General features: G+C 46.8%; 1 protein-coding gene across 1 annotated transcript; it reads right to left on the reverse strand.

Annotated features, from left to right (window-relative positions):
* Positions 1-3091: 3091 nt before the first annotated feature.
* Positions 3092-14248, reverse strand: HDHD5 (haloacid dehalogenase like hydrolase domain containing 5). Its single transcript, XM_054035428.1, has 8 exons — positions 14046-14248; positions 11082-11285; positions 8372-8484; positions 6572-6665; positions 5981-6014; positions 5564-5738; positions 4365-4553; positions 3092-3721 (listed from the first exon to the last, which is right to left on the reverse strand). Exons 1-8 carry the CDS (start codon positions 14169-14171, stop codon positions 3346-3348), a joined length of 1311 nt encoding a protein of 436 aa, XP_053891403.1. The 5' UTR covers positions 14172-14248; the 3' UTR covers positions 3092-3345.
* Between the last annotated feature and the right edge of the window lie 1101 nt (positions 14249-15349).

Below are 15349 nucleotides of genomic sequence, written 5' to 3' on the forward strand. Positions count from 1 at the left end.
TGAGCTCCCCTTCCACTGTTAGAGGTCACCCATCTAGGTAAGGGTTGGGTACACAAGCAGAGATGATGGGGCTGCTCTACAGATAAACAGGACTTGTGCCCTTGTGATGGCAGGCTGGCACACATAGTAAAGTCACTTAACACAGAGTGGCTCATGAATGTAGATACGGTTCCTATAGCTGGAAAGTCTCTTTCAGTGATGTGTTAAATCTAAAATCCTCTGCATAAGAGACAGGTCTGTAAATGGTGTCATTTGGAGCAACACATATTAGCAAGACTGCTTTACACTTCCGCAAACCAAGAAACTCAGAGCAAAGCCTCTGTTCTTACACCCATCCTGACTGTTCCCAGTGATGCTTGACCCCACTAAGACCTGCGGGGAGAACAAACCCAGGTACCTCCGGGGCGGCTAAGGAAGGAATACCTACTCATTGTAACTTTCATAGGACTTGGTGCCAAGGATTCTCGGATGTTTGGCCTTTCATTTCTTTTGTTAAAATGGAACTGTGACCGAATGCAACCGTGTATTCACACCCTATTGTAATAAACTTTGTATAATATAGGCCTTGTGAGGTACCATTTGAAAACTAACTCCTCCCTTGTCAGTAATAGCCTGGTGAAATGTATGTAGCAACATTATATGTAAAGTTATGAACCTAAGCTGAAATCATGATTGAAGTGTGTTTACCAGACAAACCTGGGGAATGGATAAACTTGTTTCCCAAACACAAAGGACAAGTTGACACCGCTAGCCAGCTGTCATCAAAGCTCATGGGGCATCACTTATCAAGTGGCCATTCTTTGGCAAGGAAGAGGGGAAGGAACAAACAGATCTGCATCTTAGCACACAGCAGCATGAAACCTCCCCACCACCAGACTCCATAGCTCTCCATTGGAAAGAACGTTATCTAAGTGTCACTTCCAGGAAAACGCTTTTCAAAGGCGGACTGAACTATAAACGTGAGGGGCAAAAACACCCCAGGTTTTCTCTCCCTATCTGATGCAAGAGATTTTTTCCGCTGCTCTATTCTGTGTGGAAATACAGCACCATAAACGCTGTCTGGCATTAAAAGCGCTGAAAGCACACTTCAGCACTAAAAGTGCTGACCTGTCACCATTAGCTGAAGTTGGAAGCGATTGAGATTTGGTCTTGTTTGAATTAGTAAAACTGGAGCGGTGACAGTGAAACATAATGTTAAAGTGCATATAAGTGTATAATTTGTTTGGGTTAGGTTTGGGGGGAGAAGACACACACTACCTCTTTGCCAGGGTCACTGACAGAATACACAGCTTGCTTCAGAAACTACTGCCCCCTGAATTAGTGTTTCATGTGGAAGGAAGGAGCTTGGGTCCCTGTGCAACCCTACTAGGCTAATCCAGTGTTACCAAAGAGGAGGTATGAAAAATAAGGTGCTCATAGCAAATCTACAAACCTGTACTCTGATATTTTAACTGAGAACAAAATATATTTATGAAAAGATCACAGCTTATGCTCTGCATGAGTGAGTGGCTGCTTAAAAATGGGTATGTTTGCAAAGAGACTGTGGCCCTCAATACGGATCTTATTTAGTGGTGTGAGTCAGTACAGCCAGTGATGTCAACAGAAGTGCAGAGGCACAAAACACAGACATCAGTCAGGCCTTTCCACTTGATATCAAGAATCATTTGTAGTACTGCCAGGGTGGATCACATAAATCTTTTAGAGGATTAAAATTAACCTGTTTCTGAGCTGACATCTTCCATAGAATCATAGGACTGGAAGGGACCTTGAGAGGTCGTCTAGTCTAGTCCAGTCCCCTACACTCATGGCAAAACTAAGTATTCATGTTGAGTTTCATCTTGGGAAATTTTCAGACATTCTTAAGAATTTTTAACGAAGACGCAAGCCTCAAACTCTCCCCTAAGAATGAGGGCTAAGGAACTGGAAGCATCAGGGTCAGGAAGGGGAAGAAAGTTAAAGCAGGGTCTGGCACTGCTGCAGCAGCATTAAGCTGCTGGCCAATCCAGGAGTAGCAGTAACTACTACTTTGGAGAGCACTTCACAGCAATTTGGGGAGAGGAAGGAAAGGGAAAGAGAATTAGAGTTCAGGGCATCCCTAAGGAGCAAACTACATCTAGGAAAAAACTTCTGCATTTAAAAAGCCCAGAGACCAAAACTGGGAATGTCCAGAGGCCCTAGGTTTGGCTGATGTTTATGGCTCCACTCCCAAAGGGCAATTTAACAGCGCTACATAAGAGAATAAAGTAAGTGGGTGACCTATCACAGCAGCCAGCAATGCAGGGCAGGCTTGAGCTACTGACCCTAGTTCCCAGGAAGCAGCACCAATGGGGGGGGGGGGGGGGGGAGAAGAGGAGGGGCACAGTAGGAGAGGTTTCACCACTCTTATGGAGGGTGCAAGGGTCCATTTTGGTGCCCACACAGACTCTATTGGGGCTTCAGAACCTAGGGCTGCTGCAAAATGCAGCTTCCTTGCCTCTGGTAGTTTATAAATCCCAGGTTCATTCCTTGGCATCTTTGGAGCAAGACTACTTGTGCTCCCCCTTAGGAAGCAGGAGGGGGCTGTTGGCAATCAGAGAATGCATTTAAGTTACAATGAGAAGATTTTAATTCCATCTTTGGCAGGGCACCAAGTTGCTATGGCTGCCCAAGTTTTCCTATGAGCTAAACTACCACCCCTTATGTTGCTGGGGAGCCATGAAACAGAGATGAGGATGCAAGAGACAGTTTCTGATCCAGCACAAGGCCATTAAGAGCACAGGTGCTATCAAGACAACACTATGTGCACTCTCAATCCCCAGACAAAAAGGTAGTTAGCAGGCCAGGGCATCAAAGCACATCTGGAAGAGACATTAACCCTTCATTATCAATTTCACCCTGGGCCAAGGGTCAGTACAGAGGCCAGGCTCCACTTACATTCTACTTAAAAGGTTTGTGTAGGACATAACTGATGCATGGGTCTATGATGCTCCCCCTCCCCGTGTGTAACAGGGATAAGCTTCTCAAGCACTGAGGGGATTTGAAAGGGAAAGGGCTTTGGTCAAGCAGAGCCCCACAAACATGGGGGCAAGAGCAACAAGGATGATCTATCCAATCCTGTTCCCATTACAGTTTAATGCACAGGAGCAACAGCAATGTGTAAACATGGACCTGGCCAGATTTAGATCGTTACCCTGCTAGTAACAATAGACTGACCAACTGATATTAAGACAAGGGACCTTTGCTATCAGGCCCCACAATGCACTGGGAATTCCCCCACACACACACACACTTTAGGACAAGTTAGACTAGAAGATCCCAATCCTTCCCTCCTCAACCCTGACGACTGTAGATTTTGCCACTCCCATTTCACTCCTGGCTCCAATTCTCCTTCTCAAAGACAAGCTCCACAGCTTCATTCACATCCTGCACCACATAAGATGCCTCCACTAGGCTGGTGTCAAAGCGGAAGTCCCGGTGCCCGTGGAACACAGTCTCTACCACGCTCTCATGTGGGTCAGCGGGCACATCTCCATGAGGACTGTAGACCCCAGTGCAGACCAGAATTGACTTGCAACTCTCCAACGAGACGTACCAATCCTTCCTCGGCTCTGAATGGTCCTCACTCCGGGGATCTGCCACCACCACACTCCTCTTCACCTCGGCCTGGGCACGGGCCTGACATGCAGCCTTGAGGTAGCGGTTGTAGAAGTTCGCACCATAGATGTCAGACATTGGATTATCCCTGTGCATGGCCATCAGATGAGGGAAATCAGTTACTTCACATGTTTGATTTGAACATAGGCAGGCTGGGATTGGTCCAGCATAAAGGTGGGTGGGGGAAGGCAAGGAATGAGCTAGAGTCAGGTACTTACATAGAATTTGGCAGGTCAGATCAGTGGCCTGTCTAATCCAGCATACCAACTCTAGCAGCGGCCAATGTCACATTATTGAGAGGAACATGGTAACAGCCCCGTGTCCAGCCATTTGCACAATGCTGGTTATGAGGAAGATATTCCTTCTTGTTCCCCCCTCTGCCCCCAAAGAATGTTTGATGGACCTTTTCTGAAGTGGCTGTAAAATGTAATTACTGGCTGGTTGATGCTAGTACACTGATGTGAAATTCCAGAGCTACGCTATGTATCTCAGTCACATCCTGCAACAGTGACTCAAGCAGGCTGACTATTCCAGTCAATTTCATGGAAATGCAGGGAGTCGTGGTTTAGTGACCTTTTATCCTAATGCAGTTCAGATCAGCATTTAGAATAGGAAGCTCCAGAAATGCCTCAGGAGTTTATTTTTTTTTATTTAAACAACTCCTCATAAAACTCTGCTACAAAACCAGGGCTGAAGACCCCTAAGGAAACACACAGGAAGTAGTCTCTTACCCAACAGCATAGAGCCTGCAGATGGGAGATGGCCACCCTCGTCTTTCCACCTGCTGTTCGATCAGATACTCAGCATATTGGTAAGTGACAATGCTGGGTTTGCCGATCAGGGCCTCATACTTCAGCTCCCTGCCAGTCACTTTTTTGTAGATGTTCTCCAAGCAGACAAGAAAGGTGCCATGGCCAAATCTGCCCCAGAAAAAGTATCATCAGTGCCCCCTGGCCCTTTGGCATTTGCACAGAAACCATTATCCATCTTACGGCTATGATCATCTCCCAAGAGAGATGAAACTCTACCCTGATCCACACCTACATGCGAACAACTTGAAGACAGAAGAACAGAAGTCCCCACCCTGCCATCCCTTCTTTTGAATTTACTTGGATATTAAATACGCAGAGAACCTACCCACCCCCCCACCCCCCCAATATAAAAGCCTCTCCAAAAAGTGTGCATCACATGTCGATTCTCACATTTATCTTATGTATTCCTCATTGTTTGAGACCATCTTACTAACTACTAGACACTGGAATTAAAAAAAAAAAAAAAAAAAAAAAATCAAATCTACCTTCAGACATATGAATGGCTTAGAAACACCAGCAGCTGCAGACATGGGCCAAATTCTGTCTTTATTTAAAACTCAAACTTTTTCTGTTTTTAATTTTCCACTTGGGATGAGCAGTCTGGTGCTTGGGCTTGACCCAAGAGTGGTGAATCTTTTGGAAAGGTGTGAACTGAATTCAACCAGATGGCTCAGTTTATGCAAAAGGGAAAGAAGAGAAGAGGCTTTTTGCACTTAAATAAAAAGTGCACATTTTTCTGTTGCCTCAACAACCCAAAAAGGGTTGAACTTCAGAACTGTGAAGTCACCTAATCATAGTCCTTGACGCAGAAAGCCATCCTTTCTAAATATGAAGGTGTTGGGTTTAGCAGTACCAAAGCATCTACTCGGACTTAGGCATCTAAATAAAAAAAGGCCCAATTTTGAAAATATTGGCCGGAGTTCCCAACGCAACTTTGAGGTCTCTCCAAATAGTGCCACCCTTTCAAACAACATTAGAGAAACAAATATATACTGTAACCCCACTAAAAGGTCTCCTAGTCACATTACAGAGATGTAGGTTAGGTCTCAAGCAGCGCTCATCAACAGGGTAGCTGAATAAACTAGGCTAAAAGTGACCTTAACAAATATGTTTTTCACCTTGGCATCTTGGCTTCTGCCATCCACAAAAGATCCATGTTACAGGCAAGGACAGGTATATGGGGATATGGCACTGCTGCCAGCTCCACCCCAGGGTTCCCGTTGCTCAGGAGGACATCAATAATCAGCTGCAGGCTTGTCTCCCACTGGACTGGCTCCCCAAACAGAATCACGCCTGAAACATTTAAGAGATACAGTACATGGAAGCTCATACGGCCACCCATTCAACAAATAAAATAAAAATAAGTTGGTCCACTACAATATACTTCTTCTGGAAGGGGACAAATAAACACTGTGTACTACGGCATCTGAATCAGTCATTCCGTCAGATGTCCAGTCACTAAATGGCTATCCAGCTGGCTTGGCTGAATAGCAAGCAGGATAACAGCATAAACATGGACAAAACATAGCACTTACCTTCTATGGTAGGGAAGTCAGTGGTCAGAGGAGGCTGTAGAAAAAAACAAGCAAGGCTGGGTTAATAATACAAAACTAAACAGATTTGGTATTGACATAATGTGATAGTAAAGATGAGAGCCAAGAATTTCAAGAGGGACTAGTCATTTTGGAAGCCCACATTTAGAAGTCTTCACGGGGTCTGATTTTTCAGACAGGTGCTCAATACTTGCTGAAAATCAGGCCCTTTTAAGAAGTCTTAAATCAGACGGATGGATGGACAGATGCGCACACACACACACACACAAAATCACTAATCATTCTTGAAAAATCTTGGTTGTAAACACTAGGATACTGGGGGGTGGAAGGGGGTGTGTCAAAGCTACTGCAGCTCTAGCCTCTTCCAGCTGAGGCCATTGCAGAGAGCTATGTAAGAGTGCAGACCTCCAGGGAGCTCAGTAACAATCCCAACCTCCCCCCACAGGAGTCACTCTAATGAATGGTGTAAAGAGGGCTAGTTATAGATGACCTCAGAGCTATTCTATCAAAGGCCATAACATACAAATGCTATAATCCCAGGTCACCAAGTCTCACAGACAGGTTGATATTTACCAGCTCCTTTGGTCTACGGCTTTGATCAACCATGTCCAGCAGGGGAAATGCCTTCCTCACATCCTCTATGGTAACCACATTCCGGAACCCCACACTATTTCAGACAGTCAAGGAAGGAAATAGAGCCTGCTCTTTACAGATTATGGGCTGATTTACAAAAGCACCTAAGGGATTTAGGAGCACAAGTCTCAGTGACTTTCAGTAGGACTTCTAAGTCATGTAGATGATTTCAAACAGCTCACCCCAAGTTGGAAATCCCATTACCCTATAAAAACTGGGTCATTTCCTACCCCTACTTCTTCTGGAAGTCCAATATTGACTCAGGGCATTACTGGAAGACCATCCCATAGCACCAGAGAGGACAATTCAGATCAAATCCATTCACGGCAACTTCGGAAGTCTCAAGTCTCCAGAGCACAGCAGGACAGCGACTCTCAGAAAGGTTACAGAAGGAGGGCTGCCAATTCACACCTGGTAAGTGGGTGCAAATTCACTAGCTTCAGTGGAATTGCATGTAGATAAAGAGAAAAAGTCTGTGGATAAACTTGTGCAAGAGAACACATGGTGGAGTCTCCATCACTGACAATTTTTCAATCAAGATTGGATCTTTTGCTTAAAAAAAAAAAAATATATATATATATATATATGCTCTAAGAATTATTTTGGGGAAGTTCTATAGCCTGTGTTATATAGGTCAGGCTAGATCAGGGGTAGGCAACCTATGGCACGTGTGCCGAAGGCGGCACGCAAGTGGATTTTCAGTAGCACTCACACTGCCCGGGTCCTGGCCACTGGTCCGGGGGGGCTCTGCATTTTAATTTAATTTTAAATGAAGCGTCAAACATTTTAAAAACCTTATTTACTTTACACACAACAATAGTTTAGTTATATATTATAGACTTATAGAAAGAGACCTTCTAAAAACATTAAAATGTATTAGTGGCACATGAAACTTTTAATGTTTCATGGGAGTGAATAAATGAAGACTCGGCACACCACTTCTGAAAGGTTGCCGACCCCTGGGCTAGATGATAACAATGGTCCATTCTGACCTTGGGATCTATGAAAGACGCTTACCCATCAATAGTCTCTGGTAACGAGACAGGTGCAGTAGAGATGGAATAGATTCATAGATTTTAAGACCAGGGACCATTATGATCATCTAATATGACCTTGCATAACACAGGGAAATTCTCTAACCTGTTAAACAGCACTGGTATCTACAGGTCAGAATAGAACAGATATATTTTGGCAAAGCTTTTGTGGGTGGGTTCTAGATTTGGAGCAGCACAGGGAGTTAAAGATCAGACACATCAGCAGAGTTGGGGGAGCCTGGGACCCAATTAGCAGAGGAGAACAGTACACTGGACAAAATTGTGTAAGGAAAGATTGCACAGCACCTGCCTATAATATGTCTGACTGCCGCCTGGCATGGACTGCAATATAAAAGATTACAGAAGCTAGGAGTTTTGCACCAATCACAGTAAAATGGAGGCAGGAAGCATGGGCCGTAACTAACCAAGTCAGTGCAAGAAGCAAAACAGGCCACAAGGGCGCATCCAGAAGACAGACTGCAACTTAGTCCAAAGTTTCAAGTCTTCCAAAGGGTCCCCTCCCCACAAGATGCTCAGAATAAATCAAAAGACCTTTTCCCGCTCCCCTACCTCCCACAGGCTGGCCACACAGGTGTCCCAGTACGTATCCAAATATCACTGCCCCCCCAGGCACAGCCAATACAGCACAGTTATGAAGCCCTGATGGGACAAGCAGGGTCCATAGCCCCAGAACTGCAAAGGATACTTCCTGGCATTCTCCTCCACTGGCCCCTGCCCAGACACCAGCATACATTTCTCATGGAACTGACGGAAGAGATGCAGGGGGCTGTGGGAGAGGATCACTTGCTCTGGAGATACCTGCAGGAGGAAAAAGAGACCAGAGTCAGCAGGATGGAAGCTCTCCATTCCCCACACAGCACTCAGCTGTTACTCCCTGTGACGGGTTGGATCACAGAAACGCCCTTGGGAGCTGCCACCCGATGTGCAAAGACTACCCTTGCTTCTGTTTTCCCTGCCAGCTCAGGACTCTAGTACCCTGTCTTGCTGAGCCAGACACTCCCGTCTGCTCCAACACCGACCCAGGGTCTGAATCACTTGCCCCAAAGCTGCAAGTTTACCTGAAAACAGCTCACAGTAGTGTGCCTGTCTTTAGCACTCAGATGCCCAACTCCCAATAGGGTCTAAACCCAGATAAATCCGTTTTACCCTGCATAAAGCTTATGCAGGGCAAACTCAAATTGTTCACCCTCTAACACTGATAGAGAGATATGCACAGCTGTTTGCTCCCCCAGGTATTAATACATACTCTGAGTAAATTACTAAATAAAAAGTGATTTTATTAAATACAGACAGTAGGATTTAAGTGGTTCCAAGTAGTAACAGACAGAACAAAGTAAGTCACCAAGCAAAATAAAATAAAATGCGCAAATCTATGCCTAATCAAACTGAATACAGATAATCTCACTCTCAGAGATGCTTCAGTAAGTTTTTTCTCAGACTGGACACCTTCCAGGCCCAGGCACAATTCTTTCTCCTGGTACAGCTGTTGTTCCAGCTCAGGTGATAGCTAGGGGATTCTTCATGATGGCTCCTCTCCCCTTTGTGTTCTCTTCCACCCCTTTATATATATCTTTTGCATAAGGCGGGAACCCTTTGTCCCTCTGGGTTTCCCCCCCCCCCACTGGAAAAGCACCAGGTTAAAGATGGATTCCAGTTCAGGTGACATGATCACATGTCACTGCAAGACTTCATTACCCACTTGCCAGCACACACATATACAGGAAGACTCACAGGTAAATACAGCTATCTGCAGACAATGGTCCTCGTTAATGGGAGTCATCAAGATTCCAAGCCATCATTAATGGCCCACACTTTACATAATGACAATAGGCCCTCAGAGTTATGTTTTATATTTCTAGTTTTAGATACAAGAGTGGTACATTTCTACAAATAGGATGATCACACTCAGTAGATTATAAAACTTTGTAATGATACCTAACAAGAGACCTTTTGCATGAAGCATATGCCAGTTAAGTGAATATAATGTATCATATTTTTATAAAACCATATAGACTGCACAACATCACACCCCCTTTCCCCTCATTTCATTTGTAGGGGGAGGAGACGAGCCCACACTGAGGTTAGGGTGACCAGACCGCAAGTGTGAAAAATCGGGACTGGGTGGGGGGGGTAATAGGAGCCTATATGAGAAAAAGACCCCAAAATCGGGACTGTCCCTATAAAATCAGGACATCTGGTCACCCTAACTGAGGTGGACAACCAGGGCAACCCACAGCCGCAGGCTGAGTTCCAGCTGGTTAAGCCAACACAGAGAAGAACTCTGCATACATAACCACTACCCAAACAAACTTGCATACAGATAATACTCTCTACTCCACTGTATTCTACTCACCATGTCACTAGGAGCAGATTCTGAAGTGGAGCTAGACCTCTGAGAACAAGGCCACCACACGTTCCACCCCACTGAATATCTTGGGCTAGAACCAATCCAGCACCATCTTTTGATGGCCTTCTTACCAGCCCCAGATGTCTAATGAACTAAGGGCCATCATCATTTAGATAGCAACATTGGGGTGCTTAGCAGTGTAGGGACTGAACACATAGGGCCTGCCCAGCCACTATCCTTCTGAGCCTGGTGAATTAAAACACAGCTTTGAGAACTAGTCTGGATTGAACAGCTTTAAATCTCTGGACTTAATGGGTTGATCCGACTGCTCCAAAATTCTTAGTTGGAGAGTATACCTGGTTACCTTGCTCCACTGGGTCTTACTTGCTGCTCCGATACAAGAAACATGTGAATGAATTAGCTCTATGGTAAGGACAGAACTGGCAGCAGGGCAGTGCTGATGTCAGCTGTGCAGCTACAGAACCATTTGGACTTGTTTTGTAGCAGTAGAATATCTCCTTCCTCCAGCTCAGACATGGTCTTTTCAGTTACAGACACTGGGATAGGTGACTGGCCAGCCTAGCGAAGTGGAGCTGGGATAAGAAGCCTTTTGACAACTAGTGAGCATGTTGTTCTCCGCTGATGGCTGTTTGGCAGTGTGCATGAAATGTGATCTCAGACTAGTTTCAAGTGACCAGCTGTATATTGTACAAGAACATCTCCGCAGGGCCTCTAACTGGCTCTCTTGCTATTTACATGCTTAGTTTCTAATTTTGACTAAACTTGGGTTCTTCTTTTAGCTTTGATTTTGCAATCCTATAGTGCTGAAGAAAGTTAAATAAAGTGAATGACTGATGACAATGGATTCCCACCGAATTCCTGGTAGGGGGACACTGATGAAGAGAGACATGGGATTTCTGCTGTCAAAGTGAAGAGTCTCCCGCACATGTACTTTTTTTTTTTTTTTTTAAAACCTGTGTAGCTTCAATTTAAAACCCAAGGCCTCCACCCAATGCCCCAGGATAGAGGGGGTTGATTCTCTTGTTACCTTCAACCCCAGAGCATCGGAGAGTTCCTGGGCTTTGACATCCTGTAAGCAATTCCCAGCATTTGTCACAAAGACTACCGGCACCCGGAGCTGTCCATTAGAGTCTACCAGTTTCCGGAAGGCCTCCTGGGCAGCAGGAATCACATAGCGTCCCCGAACAAGCACTCCATCAATGTCAAACAGGAACCCAAAGGTCGGAGGAGTCTGCAACATAAACAGATTTATAGCAATTACTGCGGCACTGGGAAAAAAAAAACAGAGAGAGGAAGAACAAAAGGTTCTTTTTAAAAGTGACCAGCTGCTCCTGAAAAAAAAAAAAAGGCGGCGGCTAAGAAGGAGTATTATTCCCAACCTATCAACACTCATCCAATCTCACCACATGCCCTCTCCCCACTTTAGTAAGAAAATGCCAACATGTGTAATTAAAGGGAGGCAACGTAGTCCAATTTCTGAAAGTCAGGAGTCCTAGCTTCATTCCTGACTCTGCCACTGATTTACTGTGTGAGGCTGGCCATCATCTGACCTCTGTGCCTCAACTTCGTATTTGTCAAATAGGTCTAATGATATTTATTTTTGTGAGCAATTTGAGATCTGTGGTGGAGAAGCCTATATAAAAGAGTGGCAAATGTTATTAACAGAAATGAGTCTGAACCCGACCACCTGGTCCATATCTCCTAATTAGGGGCTAACTGAATAGATCCCATCTCTGTGGTTCCAACCCATCTCTGGCTTTTGCTTATTATGGTAGAGTGATGCAAACTGATTTGGACTGCACCATGCTCTGCTCTTACAGAAATCAAGGAGAAAATGCCCCTGGGAAGGAGATGAGATGGTCCAGAAGCATGACTACAGTATACTTACCAGTTCCAGATCAAAAGCTCCTTCAGGAAACAAGCTGCCATATTTACCCAATATCCAGTTGGCTACCCGGGAGTCTGGCTGCCCCTCTCCCAGAGCATCTTGCCCAGAGCCAGCCTTAGGAACATGCAAAGTAGGTGGCTATTTGGGGCTTCCTACAGTCCACCATAAGTTCTGTCACTGGGGCACTGATTTGGTCAGAATGGTGAGAAAATAAAAGCAGAGTGAGCTACAGTTACCTTCAGCCCAGTTCTATGGACAATTCACAGCTGTTAATGTGCCAGAATGCATGACACATGACAGTGACACCAGTGCCCATCTACTATTTAGTGCACAGTTCACGTGGCATTTTAAAGTGTGCCTTTCATTAACATCTATGTGTTCCTTAAGGAGCAGGCAGTGAGTGAACACTTTCCAGCATCCCTGTTAGGATTCTGCTCTACAAGACAGGATCAGGAAAGGAGCCACTGCTTCCCATGACTTGTGACCAGACTCCCTCTCCTCCTGGCACAAGCTGCGAGCCTCGTTTGCAGGCTCAAAGGGATAGATAATAAGACAGAAAATATCATATTGCCTCTATATAAATCCATGGTACACTCACAGGTTGAATACTACATGAGGATGTGGTCACTCCATCTCAAAAAAGATATATTGGAATTGGAAAAGGTTCAGAAAATGGCAACAAAAATGATAAGGGGTATGGAACAGTTGCCATATGAGGAGAGATTAATAAGACTGGGACTTTTCAACTTGGAAAAGGCAACAGAGAGTCATGTGGCATCTGACGAAGTGGACATTCACCCACGAAAGCTTATGCTCCAATACATCCGTTACTCTTAAAGGTGCCACAGGACTCTGTTGCTTTTTACAGATCCAGACTAACATGGCTACCCCTCTGATACTTGACAGCTTGGAAAAGAAATGATTAAGGGGAGATATGATAGAGGTCCATAAAATCATGACTGGTGTGGAGAAGAGTAAACACTTTATTTACTCCTCATAACACAAGAGCTAGGGGTCACCAAATGAAATGAATAGGCAGCAGATTTAAAAACAAACAAACGGAAATATTTTTTCACACAACGCACAGTCAACGTGTGGAACTCTTTGCCAGAAGATGTTGTGAAGGCCAAGGCTATAACAGGGTTCAAAAAAGAAGTAGATAAGTTCATGGAGGATAGGGCCATCAATGGCTATTAGCTAGGCTGGGAAGGGATGGTGTCCTTAGCCTCTGTTTTCCAGAAGCTGGGAATGCGTGACAGGGGATGGATCACTTACCTGTTCTATTCATTCCCTCTGGGACACCTGGCATTGGCCACTGTTGGAAGACAGGATACTGGGCTAGATGGACATTTGGTCTGACCCAGTAAGGCCATTCTTATGTTTTTGTGGACATAGTCATCTAGTGTATTTTTTAGTCAACAATTAGAGGAGCCTCTTGTGATGATTTTAAAAATACAAATAAATCAATGAACTATTTCTGCTTGTCCCAGGACCAGGAGAGAAAAATCTCACGCTCTACTGCTACCCATTGCCTTAACTGGAGCTTCTGGTGGCTTCATAGGAAATACTGTACCAGTCCGTATGGAGCAAGTCACACTTCCAAAGCACTTCAGAAACTTGCACCAGATGGGGAGGTTTTGGAGGCCCCTATGACACAGCTAGAAAAGCAGAGGCACAGACATGGGGAGTGTGTGGCACGGTCAGGAAGTCAGCCCAGGAATCCCACTCAAGCCACTAGGACTCCCCCCACACACACATCCCTGGGGTTTCACCCCCTTGTCCTCACCCACCAGCCAAGCCCCACCAAACAACAAGCCAGCAGAGCTCTTGCCCTTGTCCCAGCCAGAGCCAGCACGATACGTATCCCCCAGCTCTAGGGTGACCAGATGTCCCAATTTTATAGGGACAGTCTCGATTTGGGGTCCTTTTCTTATATAGGCTCCTATTATCCTCTCCCCCCCCCCCCATCCCCCACCACCACCCTCTGTCCCGATTTTTCACACGTGCTGTCTGGTCACCCTAACCCCGCTCCGTTATCTGCCCCCGCGCCCCACAGGCTGCAACCCCCAGCGCCCGCCCAGCCCAGGCCACCGGGGCTCTTACCTCAGTCACCCCGAGGGGGCCCCCGCCCAGGCCCCTCTGGCTGCTCGGGGGCAGCGCCCAAAGCCCCCCGCGCCGCCATCGCCTCATAGCAGCTTTGCTCGCGCAGCGCAGGCAACCTAGACCCATCCCCCGCCGCTGCCGCGAGCAGCCCCTCCTCGCCCCCCCACCGCGAATCAGAGGACAAGAACGCGGGGCCCACAAGGGAGTCCGACTCTCTCGCTGGGGGTTGGAGGGAACTACAGCTCCCAGCATGCCTCACAGAACGCGGCGCAGGTTCCATGGCCCCGGGCGCAAGGCATCATGGTAAATGGTAGTTGTGTTTCCACCTCCGGCCACGCGGCGGCCGGCGTGGATGCTCCAGGACTCCATCTTCCAGAATGCAAAGCTCCAGCTCAGCGCTGGCAGGAAAGGGGGTTTTGCGTCCCGGGGCATGCCGGATACTGTAGTTTTTGAGCTTCGCCTCAAGCCGGCGCTGGAGCCCGCTGCAGAGGTCATTATCCTGGCTGTGCGGGCCGCGCGCCCGCTGCTGTCCCTCGCGCCTGCGCCCTGGTGGCGGCTGCGAGCCCTGCAGAGCCTAAGTAAGGCGCGCCAGCCCCGCAGCTTGGCTGGCACAAAGCCTCTTACGTCACAGTGCGTTAAGATGACGTCTCTCCGGCCCAAACCCTCATGACGTCACAGGGCAGCACGCGCGGCCTGGCGGGGCTGTTCTCCCCGGGCTTTTCCTTGGTGGTCGGGCGCCCCGAGCAGCCTTGTCACCATTGTTGGCCGAGATAGAAACAGCCAATAAGAATGTGGGGAGGGGGGTGCGCACTGGGAGCCTGGCATTGGGGGGGCACACAGAACCGCAGGGGGGGGAGCCTAGTATGAGGAGTGGGGGAGGCAGCGGGAGCTGGGGGCACCCAGAGACCCTGACAGATGGCAGAGAGGGAACAGAGATGGGAGGTACAGAGCCTGTGGCATGGGGGGGGGGGAAGGTGGGGGCTGCAGGGAGTCGCTGGAATCGAGAGGGGTGGGAGGGTGGCACACAGGGAGCTTGTGGGGAAGACTGCAAGTAACCGCAGGTATGTGCACTAAGCTCAGCCTACAGAGGCAACAAAGGCCTACAGTGTGTCACCCTCAACTAGCAAATACTTTCAGTCTCATCACCATGCCCATGGCAAAGGGCAGCAAGTAGATGGTGTCTCCAGGCTGGTAATTTTTCATATAATTTTGAAAATCTAGTATAAAGGTTGCTTTGCAGATCCTGGTACATCCATGGTAAAAAGCAGGATGAAAAACACTGCTTATTTTAGGACCCATTGTAC

Source organism: Malaclemys terrapin, chromosome 1 (genome assembly GCF_027887155.1).
Source record: "Malaclemys terrapin pileata isolate rMalTer1 chromosome 1, rMalTer1.hap1, whole genome shotgun sequence".
NCBI classification, from domain to species: domain Eukaryota; kingdom Metazoa; phylum Chordata; order Testudines; family Emydidae; genus Malaclemys; species Malaclemys terrapin.

Excerpts from the sequence above, each read along its gene's own strand:
- HDHD5 (XM_054035428.1), bottom strand. The coding sequence starts at position 14,171 with ATGGGTCTAGGTTGCCTGCGCTGCGCGAGCAAAGCTGCTATGAGGCGA. Across the intron at positions 8,485-11,081 it reads CCGATGCTCTGGGGTTGAAG|GTATCTCCAGAGCAAGTGAT; the intron begins GTAACAAGAGAA and ends TTCCTCCTGCAG. Across the intron at positions 5,739-5,980 it reads TGACTTCCCTACCATAGAAG|GCGTGATTCTGTTTGGGGAG; the intron begins GTAAGTGCTATG and ends TAAATGTTTCAG.